Raw genomic sequence first — 11,402 nt, 5'->3', positions numbered from 1 at the left:
AGCTCCTTGATACTGGGAGGCATATAGCCGAGGAAGTCCAGCAAGGAGCATCATTTCGAGAAGCCGTCAAGAAAGGAGTAGACCGCACAGTGCATACAACTCGTGACGAGTTACTTCAGAGACTCACAGGGAAAGGAAGAAAACGCAATGCCGTTAAAAAAGCTCGACCTGCGGAGAAGCGGAGGAAATCAGACTTCTTTACTTGACAGAGAAAAAAAGTCTATTGCAGTAGTGCATAAAGATTCCTGTCTGTGTACTACAAACCAGCTGGAACTCTTCTCTCTTCCACCTACAAACTTTGCTTTGGAGAAGTCTGAATACGTCGAGTTTTTCCCAGTATCTGCTCCGACATCAAGCGGAGTGATCGAGTACAATGTTCCGGGACTCGGTGGGGGCTTCTTTGATCTTCAATCCAGCTTTTTGCATATTCAGTGCAAGATCATTCGAAAGAATGGAGATCCAGCGGTAACTACAACAAGCACTTCAACAACACCTGATGCAGTCATACCTGTCCAAGCGTTTTGTTCATCGTTGTTTCAACACGTACATATCTACCTGAATTCAACCTTGGTTTCGAGTTTCGAACATTATGGTTACCGTTCCTACTTGGACATCATTACGAATGCCAACAATGTAAGTCAGACACACACCCTTTCAGCAATGTTATACGAGCCAGACCCTTTAGGTACGAGTGAGGTATATGCTCCCACATCTGATTCAAAAGGAGTTTTCGCTCGTTACAAGCGAACCAAAGGATCGGCACTGTGTGACATGTACAACCCAATCTTCAGCGACATATGTCAACAACAGAAGCTCATTCTTAACGGAACCGACATACGAGTTGTGCTACGTCAAGCGTCGGATGATTTTCGTCTCTTGCAAGCTGATGGTGCAACAGAAAAGCACACTGTGGAATTTTCACGTATCGTGCTCTATCTCCGACGTGTTCAGTTATCGCCGAGTATACTTGTTGGTATAGAACGAAGACTTCAAACAACACCTGCAGTATACCTTCTCCGAGGACTGGAAATTAAGTACAGAACCATCGCCCCTAACCAATCTCAGGTGATATTTGACGACTTGTACAGCGAGCGAGTTCCCTCCAAGTTAACAGTATTGATGGTCAGGAGCGATGCCTACCAAGGTAGCAGACCACGAAACCCATTCAAGCTTGAGAACTTCAAACTAAAACGAGCACTACTGGACGTTGGTGGACAACAGTACACGGATGAGTTCGACTTCCAACGAGACATCTATTCCAAAGCCTATATACACCTGCTTCACAAACTAAAACGCAAGGATATACCAATAGCTCCAGCTGCGTATGCAAAAGAGACATTTATGCTTTATTACCATCTGACTCCAGATGCAGAAGTGAATGCTCTTTGTCCTGTTGTTCAAGCCAACGTTCGTCTGACCCTAACGTTTGCTGCCAATCTAACAGAAGCAGTTACGGTGTTGTTTGTATCCGAAACACCACGTGTGCTAGAAATCAACAAAGACAGACGAGTGAAATTTGTCTGAAAAATAAACATGGAGGAGTGGCAGTTCTATGCAGCATTCAGTAGACACTACTGCACCAGAGAACTGTTTCGGGGAACCTTTGCATGCAATGAAATCGCAAGACAGGAAGCCATACCCGGGATTTATGTGATTAACACAGCTCCAAGGAGCAGTAACGGTGAACACTGGACCATGACTTATGTTTCCGGTGACAATGTGGCTACGTATTTTGATAGTTACGGCATTCAGCCCGTCTACAAAGAATTCTACCAATTCATTCATCCTACCAGGTCATTTTACTATAACAAGAAAAGACTTCAGGGCTATGGATCAGCTACATGTGGCCTCTACTGCCTGTATGTAGGCAGCATGCTCGCTTGTGGATTCTCGCTCCGAGAGTGCACTCAGAGATTTTCGTCAACGAACTTCACACTGAACGACAAGCTGGTACCCGTCCTTGTACGGAAGCAATTCCCAAGAAAGACAGACAACATGTCATGTTGCAGTGTACTTTGACACAATAAAATTGTATTTATTTCCATGTCGTTACAGGCACAATCTTATATATATAAAAAAAAACAGCATTACAACAACAACAGCCAGGTAGGGCAACATATGCATAAAAACTGTCTACATCTTTCCATTGGATGCGTACCCAAAGGGTAACGTGTGGATACCATCCTCACAAATGAAACGCTTTGTGTCTAGGGATAGCGAAAACCCTTGTTGTATCTCGACAGTTTCTTAAGGTCTTTCAAATCTATTTGGAATATATCCTTCACACCCAAAACGATGGTCTTCCGGAACTGACGTGGTCGCTTAAGTTCTCTGAAGAGAGAGTACACATCACTGGTTTCCAGGAACTTGGCAACCTTCGCCGGCTTTTCACCGATCGCTCGTGCGAGTCGTTGAACACCACCTAGAGCACCAGGATGGTATACGTCCACGTAAGCAGCCATTAGCACAATTTTCTTCCACGAACACGAAGTCCGTCGAATGACAAGTAGGCATTTATAACGGCTGCCACGTCACCTTTGTACCAGGAGGGCGATCGATTGTGCAGTTCGTATTTTATAAGCTCGATGAGGGAACTACTTGGAACAACGCGAGAATGACAGATAATCCTTCCCTCTTCATCTATCGCAAATACGGTCTTTAGCATCTGCAGAATGGCGAGGGCCTTCTTCCTGTGTCGTGCGGGAAAATGCGCCAGAATGTTTTCGTCCCGAAGGTAACCACAGTGTTCCTGTTGCGTTTCCAACGTGCTCAATACCGGTTCCATTCTCGAAGTCTCTTAGCCGCTCTTGTGATAACCGGAGAAATGCGTCGACGAGGTGTCTCAGGTGTGAACGTAGGACTACCGGCTGATGGCTCTGCAGTCTCCTTTTCAAGTCGAGATGGATGTACGATAAGTGTCGGTATATTTAGCTTGACCAATAGTGGTAGGATCCTCTCGAGATACGCGGGTCGCCACACATTTCGCGCTCTTGTGACCAAATAATAAACAAGGTCCACAACGTTGGTATTTGGTATTTGTTCACCATTGACAATGAGCTCAAACGTTTTACTATTCCAGCCGAGCACGGGTTTTAGTAAACGCAGTAATTGGCTTGCTCTCATCTTGTAGCCGCTGCTCATAAAATTAACGATGGCATCTTCCTCCTCGTCCGCTTGAATCTGTGTCTGCTCTCTTGTCGATGCCACATGATTTGTCTCCTCACCTGCTGCACTAGGCTGTCTTAATGTGTTCGCGGGAGGATGCAATAGCTTGTGCAAGTACTGGATGATCTCCTTGGCCTTGATATCATCAGGCTCCTGTTTATTCAATATCGACGGAATAGTGCTTTCCCGATAGGGAACAAGCTCGTATTTCTGCATTATTTAAATGCCGATTGCTTTTGCGATGCTTTTGCCCGCTAAACTTGAAACGAGACCTAACAAGGGGGCAACAAAAATTGCAAAAACCCGCCGGACTGATGAAGAATCCGTTTAACTTTCTTCGCATCTGCACGGTCTTGCCTGGAAGCCAGTGTCCTAATGGGTGTTGCAAAAGGCTGCAATTGCTTTTTAACTTTCGCCGGTACGTCGATGTTTCCTTTGCAGAGGTTCATACAAATCTCCCTGATTGTTCGTAGCTGTTCCCTGCTGGCATGTTGAATCAGGTTGTAACGATCTTCCCCTGTCTTTCCTTCAGCGATCATACGAAGGAAACGAATGTGTTTGTTAAGCCTTTTAATGACCTGTATACGATCTGTCTGTGATCATCCGGGAAAATGTTGGTCCACACCTTATAGTGATCGTTGCTCTGTTGAGACAAGTCGATAACTAAGTATGAGTATGGTTTCTGACAGGCATCTTTATATATCGTGGGCAACAAATCATTTCGCCCGAAAATCTGCCTGGACAGCATACGCAGCTGGTCTGTAGTGCGTGGTGAACGAAATAAAACGAGGGCCGTGCTATTGAATTGTATTGTGCGATACAAAGGGTCGTTGACAAACAGGTATTGCGAGATGAACACAGCCGTGATTGACAGGTGGTGACACCCAGCGATATAAAATTTGCAGATTTCTTTGAGTCTTTGCCGGCCGGCTAAACAGTCGTCAAATATAAATAATGAGTGACTATAATTCTCCGGATCTGCAGGGATGTCTTGACTGTAATTTACTTCAGGAAGAGTATCGAATACCGGCTGCTTATAAAGATAGATATACCATATTTGCTTGAACGGTTTGTCAAAGAGGACAGCTCTGTGTTTAATTAGTCGTGCCACGAAGGTGGATTTCCCACTTTGACTAGCCCCTGAAATTGACACCGAGGCAGGCGTCACGAACATAAAAGGTGCTATCACTGTCATTTCGTGCAAGGGAATGAAGTCTGGTCAAGATACCTTTCGTTAGATAAACAAGTCCGTGCTTGCAAACTGCAGGGAAAAAAAGCAAAGTGCAAAGGTAGGTTCGACTGCAGAGTTGACGATGTAAAAAAAAAGAAGACTCCTCAAGGTTGCCATGCTGGCAACTTCTTATATAAGAACTGTCTGACGCTCAGCTCCTTCACTCTCGAACCTCCTTCTGAGGAGGTATGGTGTTCAGAATGATGAAATATTTTGCAGTGTTCTAACATGTGCTCCTTTTGTTTTCAGCCGGTCCAACGTGTCCGAAGGATCATCGTCGTCATCATTGCATCAGTGTACAAGTAAGCATCATGTCTTCGTCGATCTTGCATAAACTTGACAAGTTAAAGAAATGTGGAGAGTTTCAAAAAATGGCGACAATTCCTAAAAACATCAAGTATGATGTGGTTGATGTTAACAAAATTGAAACGAGGTATGGCGAGGCGGTCTACGTAGAAATTATGAAGGATCACGAGCACGTAAAGGTGTTCCTTCCAGCTCGGTTTCATAAACTAAGCACTCAAGACATCGAAGACATGAGGAACACGAGCGGACTCTGGATGGAGAAGAAAGAGCGAGTTGGAAAAGACGGGAAACGTCTTCTTTCGCGAGACATCGTGTTCGGTCAATCCGAGTAAAAAAATAAAAAGAAATGGTGACATGCCACCTTTGTCCTCCGGCCGATCGGCAGCACTACACAACATTGCTGGGACTTCAAGTTCATCTGGCTAACGTTCATAACCTTGCAACACCCTGTATCCCATTTTGTGAGACACTCTGTACGCTCCGCAACTATACCAACCGCTATGAGCTTCATCTACATGACAGAGACGACGACGGGCAGGATGTCAGCACATTCTTTCATGAAAACGGACGCTACCTTGCCGGTGTACTTGGACATTTCGGATTTCCGTTACGCTTTTATGTTTTGCTGAAGGCTGAACTCGGTCGACATACGCCTGAGGATGAGATCATATTTGTCACTCAATTTATTCCTTCGAGTGTGCATACGCTGTGGTCGGAACGAGACGTAGAACGTGCTGTCATTGAAGTAGGCACTGAAGTCACCAACAATTTAGAAAAGCTTGAAATGCAAGGGTCGGGATTTTTCTTATTTCGAATTCACGCCTGCATTCTTCATGTCGGTCGTCTCGCACCACAGCTCATTGGTTGTACCGACTTTGAATTGCCAAACGAATTGAAAAAAAAGTGTCGGTGTCTTCTGAGTGTCGACCTTCACGAGGATAGTGAACAGAACATGTGTTTCGCATTTTGCGTACTTGCCGGTCTACATCCTGCAAAGGGTTCTTACAGACGCAGAGCTTCATCCTACAGGTCATACCTGTCTCAATATGTATTTCCAGAGACGTTTCCTGTAGTGTTCCCGAAAGATGTAGAAATGTTTGAGAAGCAGAACGATGTGAACATTAACGTGTACGGTTATGACAAAGATGAAAAATATGTTTACCCGATTAAGGTTGTCGACGACCAGTGCAAGAAGCATGTCGACCTACTGCTGATTGACTTCCATTTTGTACTCCTTACTAATTTCAATGCTTTGTTCACACCACCTGGGGCCCTATCCTGGTCAAAGTAATCGAGCTCGATTACTTGAAATCTCTTCTGTCATTGGTGGACAATCTAAAAAGGCGTGAATATTAAAAGTGGTTGACATTTTTTATCAGCCAATGACACAACGTATTATCTTGGGATGCAACCCGCCTTATCGATGTTTCCTCCTGAGAACCCGAAGGCCACACCTGTGACCTGCCCGCCTTGCCTTGTTGCTTCGGTTGTTTGGTGTCGGAACCAGAAAGCTCTTCTGGCGTAAAACTGAATTTCGTGGGAAATGTGCGCAAAAGCACGCTCGTAATTTTCTTTTTTCATTTTGTTATTTTTCATGGTGTACAGATGTGCAAGGCAGCAATGTATCTGTGACACCGTGACTGTACTTGACGTTTATAATAGCGGTATGTGGCCGTGAGATGGCGCCGGTGGCCCACGGCGGCATCAGAGCCTCCGGCAGGCAACAAAACAAACCCACAAAGGATCGAACGGACAGTGTGGCGCGAAGCGTAAACGCGACTATAAGAAATCGGTTTGTGCTTTAAATCATGAGCTTCAGCTTATTTTTGTCACTTTTTGTGTGTGTCCGAGTGCTGACATGCGATGACGTTATGGAAGTCGTCTTTCAAATGCTTCCTTCGTGAGTTGTGGGGGTAATAACGGTACTCAAATGATCGTTGATACTCTATCCACAAGCAGTGAATTTTGATCGATGAGTATTTTGTGTGCACACTTCTATTGCAAGAACATCGATTGCATGACGCCTCGAAAAGCGCGCCACTCTCACACATCGAGCGGCGATCGGCGCAGAGAAATTGTGACGGTGAAGCGCATTGTGCATCGATACTTTCTGCATTATTAAACCATTAAACGAAAAAGATCTGAACTTTTTGTTGCCACGAGCACAAACACACTTCATACAACATCATATAAAAGTATGCATGCGGACGCGTCACTAAAGTCGCGCCGCTCAAAGTAATCGACCCCTTTTCGCTAGATTACTTTTCAGCTTTGAAACTAATCTTTTACGTCATGATTACGTCAAAATGACGTAGGGCCACGGTCCTGATTAGCATGAAGCCATGAGCTAGGGAATGCTAGGGAGAAATGCAGGGACAACTAAGACGGCTATATTCAGTAATAGAGGCGAATAGAGGCTAGACTCTACATTGGGGCGCCACTTTCCAGTAGCATTTCACGGCTGCACGTAGTCTCGTCGCCGCCGTCCTTTTTGGCCGCCGAAGCTACAGAAATCGACCGAACCACTTTCTCTCTAGTGTTCACCAGCGTTTCATTTTACGAGTACGAAACCGAAACTGGAGTTGTAGTTCATTTGAGAACGCGATTGTGGTTGTCGTACTTTTGTTGCATTGCTGTTCGCTATCGGACGAAGAGAATGAAGTTACGCGTACTACGAGAAACCGTGACAAGAATGAGGTTTTCAGAAGGCGCTTTTGTGGCTCTTGTTACTATACATTGTTAGAATGCAGAAGCTCAGTATTTCATTTCAAAGTATGGCCCTTGGCGATGAAACTTGCCATTCATGATCTTAAAAATAAATGTGCTCTTTCTCCAAGACGCCATCGGCCATCTCCGCGCAAGTTCTCACACCACCGTAATGACACTGCACTGTAGCAATTGGCTGTATGAATGGCAAATGAATACAGTCAAAAACTGTGCAGTTGTTGCATTGCTTATAGCGCACATTAGTCGTATTATGAAATAATGCACCTTATTGGTGTTGTATGGGTGCATTCCAACGTAGGCAAGGACGTAGCCGGATACAGCATTCGTACCACAAGGTTTACTAACTCGCTATCCGCTGTTTCTTGCGAAGAGGACATACATGTTGGTTGAACAATTACGTGTAACAGAAGTTTGTGAGCCGTTTGTTGGACTCTATGTAGGTGCGTCTACATGGTGCGGCTCCAGCGTTGAACTGCGATTTCCTTTTCCGTTACGCGTGACGGTAATGGTGGAACCCAGTCTTCACCCATCATGAGGAGGTGCGCCTGCAAGGCGGTTGCCACTGTTCAAGAACGGACTTGGGGGTGGGGGAGAGCCAAGGGGTCGTAAGTCCCCAAGATATGTGCTCTTGTAAAATTTTGCAAATGTGGTTGTTATGTCAAATTCTTGCACGGAATACCATATGCCACAAAGAATAAAGTATATCAACAAAGTATACACTTGTTTTCGCGTGTGAAATATTTAAAACAGTGACCTATTGGTACAGAGCCCTATGTACTCATGCACGTCCGCCACTGATGACAACTGGACGTGTACATTGCAATATATGAGCATCGGTTGCGTTCCACGCCATGCATAGTTCGCGGTCCGGACGCAAACTCAGCGTCAAAACGCGCATGTCCACCCACATGTTGTACCCAAGTCGTGCAGGCGACGTGTGCTTATCAATCGCACTGTCAGCGCACAGATACAGGTGCACGTTGGAAAAGAAAAAGATAAGTAATATGGTGAAGGTGGCTGGAGGAGTGGGGAAAAATATCGGCAACGTAATTCCTTGGTTCGTGGCGATAACGGGGTTGCTTTATCTGCGGGGCGTATCCCGAACATCGTGTGCTAGTTCTGCTGAAACGCGACCCTCTACATCACTTTTCTGCTGCTCCCAGTTGAATATTCCTCTGCGCTCCATTCCTTAGTGATTTTCTCTACGTTGTGCCGTCCGAGTTCTATTTGTGTTGTGTGTTTGTGACTTTTTCAACGTGTATATTGAGTGAAACTATTTTAATTGTACATTTCCACTTTTTTGAAACTTTTTATTGTATTTTATCTTTTTTTTTTCTCTCGCTATTTGCAATGCAATACGCGTTGCCGGGAGTTCTCCTGGAGCACGACGCTGAACGGACATTCCGGGAGCGCGCGTATGCTTTCGAGGAAAGTGACCAAGTTTTCCTCAACAAATATAGGTTGACGAAGGAACTCGTCCGCTGGCTCTGCCACCAGCTTAGGCCCGCGTTGCAACCTAGAAGGGCGACAAGGAGGACGTTGACAGTTGCGGAGCAGATACTGATTGCCCTTCGCTTTTATGCAACGGGCAGCTTTCAGGGGATGGTTGCTACTGACCGCGATCTGTCCGTCTCAAAGAGCACAGTCAGCAGGGTGCTGTTTAGAGTGACGAATGCCATCGTGCTTCGCCTTGCACCTCTGTGGATTAAATTCCCCCTAAGCTCTGCAGAGGTGCACGCGGCAATGGCTGGTTTCCAGAGGAAGTGGAAGTTGCCCGGCGTAATTGGTGAGTGCTTCGTAAAGTTAGTTAATGGGGTATGGATGATCTCTCAACAAATGTACCCATGTAACATATTGATTAACAGAGCACATAATTTGCTACGCAGGCTGCATTGACGGCACACTCGTCTGCGTCACTGCTCCCTCCGAAAGCAGTGGACAATATCAGAAGAGCGCGTTCTTTTGCAGAAAGCAGTACTTTGCACTGAACGCGATGGTCGTAAGTATTCATCCTCTACCTCCTTTGCAATGAAGTGTTTGCACGTTTTAAGCAGCTTCTTGAGTCTAAGTAGAAGACCCATTGTTATGTGGTGCTGTTTCACCTACAAAATATGGCTCTCGTGTGAGAATGACCTGATTACGCGTGGCAGTGGAAGATGTTTCACAAGAGTGTCATCATGTGTTTTAGGTGTGTGATTCGTCGATGACAATCACATCTCTAGACTGCTCCTTCTCCGGGGGGACGCACGATGCCTACGTTTGGCGGCACAGCGAGCTGCGAGAGGAGCTCCGCAGCACCCATTCATCTAACGTGCGCAAGTATCTGTTGGGTATGCTCTACTGCAAGTTCTATGGGACCGGAACATGATATTCCTCATTTTGCTTAGGTGACAGTGGTTATCCCTTGGAGCCCTGGCTCTTGACTCCTTTGCCAGGCGAACAGGAGCCGTCGACACCCGAAGCGCGGTACGGCAGTCGACACCGACGTGCACGCAGCACAGTGGAAAGGTGCATCGGCCTCCTTAAGGCTAGGTTCCGGTGTCTGCAGCGCTACAGGGGTCTACACTACAGCCCCCATAGGGCATCCAACATTGTGGTGGCTTGCGCAGTGCTTCATAACATATGCATGCACTGGCGCGCGCCCCCCGCTGATGCCCAAGGTGAAGATGACCTCGAAGACGGCGAGGCGAGCGAGGATTCCACTAGCCATCCTGTGCCCCCTCGCGAAACAGACACTTATGAGGCAGGTGCTGCGGTTCGAGCACAGTTAATTGATGACCTGCGGCGAGCGTAAGCAGCGCTGGCCGCGTCTCTGTCACTTTGTGAGGTTGGTTTTCTCCTCTTGCTTTGGTCTTTTAAATTAACATGTCTCGTTCTCGCTCAGGTGGTGCTGCTTTGCTGGTGTATTTCCATGCTACTCGATCGGCCACCATAGGAACAGCCTGAGTGCTTCGCCGACTGCTAAGGAAACAGGGAGGATATTCTTGAAGTTGTCTGTGGCATACCCCGGAGAAACCGTCGACATCAAAGCCGTCGTCGGGATTCGAACACGAGACACCTCCCGCGGTCTCGGCGCGGAAGCTTAGCATGCTAAGCACGCATCGTATGCTCAGAGTCGAGAGTTAGCGCATGGCGGATATCTGCTCATTTGCCGTGTCACTCTCTTGAACACCTTCCACGTAAATCAAAGTACATAATGACTGCAAACCCTTCATTATCAAACGTTAGATGGATCGAAGCAGTATCTCTGTAACTGCGTCAGCGCGCCTCCCACCTAGGCGCTGCTTGCTGGAGTCCAGCGTCATCGGGTAGTTTATTTTGCACAAGAGTATGCATTGCACAGTGGTGAAAAGCACCCGCATATTATGGCCCATGTCTCCACGCTATTCCTTTCATAGTTCAGAGTTGTTCTGATCCCAGAGTCGCGTGCTCCAACCCGACCGAGGACGCTGGCAGCTCCGTGGCGAGGTACAAGTTGCCCAGTACACAGTCTTCTGCGAGGGACGTTAAACACGGCGCTCCTTTAGCATTTGCAGGTGGACAAAATTAAATCACAGACGCGAGCACTGTGACGTAGCTATCATGATTACAGCTGTCCCGCGACGTAAAGTCACGAATTATCAGTTTGCAGTTATCATACGCGCGTGTCTGTGAAGTCTGCAACTGCAGGCACATGCTGAAATTGCGGTGAATAGTTGCAGGCTTTGTTGCTACGTGTCTCTCCATAATACATGTCGCTTTATTGCAAATAATAAAAAAGGCATTTGAAAACGTTGTCTCATTTCACAATATCAGGAATTCTCGATGCTTTCAAGAACCTCATTACGTTACTCGTTTTAAGATTGCGAACCAAGCTAGAACAACGCACACACAAGGGAAAGAGCACTCGGAAAATTTTAATGGAACTGAAACCCCCGAAGATCAGCCCCCACATAAGGAGTCAGCAGACAAAACAATGTAGCTACGGCTTGTA

At 46.4% G+C, this 11,402-nt stretch overlaps 1 protein-coding gene across 1 annotated transcript; it reads left to right on the top strand.

Moving 5' to 3' along the window:
* The first annotated feature begins 8,779 nt into the window (after window positions 1-8,779).
* Window positions 8,780-10,515, top strand: LOC135388302 (putative nuclease HARBI1). Its single transcript, XM_064617768.1, has 5 exons — window positions 8,780-9,215; window positions 9,316-9,428; window positions 9,618-9,759; window positions 9,817-10,219; window positions 10,314-10,515. Exons 1-5 carry the CDS (start codon window positions 8,780-8,782, stop codon window positions 10,513-10,515), a joined length of 1,296 nt encoding a protein of 431 aa, XP_064473838.1.
* Window positions 10,516-11,402: the final 887 nt, after the last annotated feature.

Source organism: Ornithodoros turicata, chromosome 1, assembly GCF_037126465.1.
Source record: "Ornithodoros turicata isolate Travis chromosome 1, ASM3712646v1, whole genome shotgun sequence".
Lineage (NCBI taxonomy): Eukaryota > Metazoa > Arthropoda > Arachnida > Ixodida > Argasidae > Ornithodoros > Ornithodoros turicata.
The sequence above is the reverse complement of the archived record's forward strand: the minus strand, read 5'-3'. Positions and strand labels throughout refer to the sequence as shown.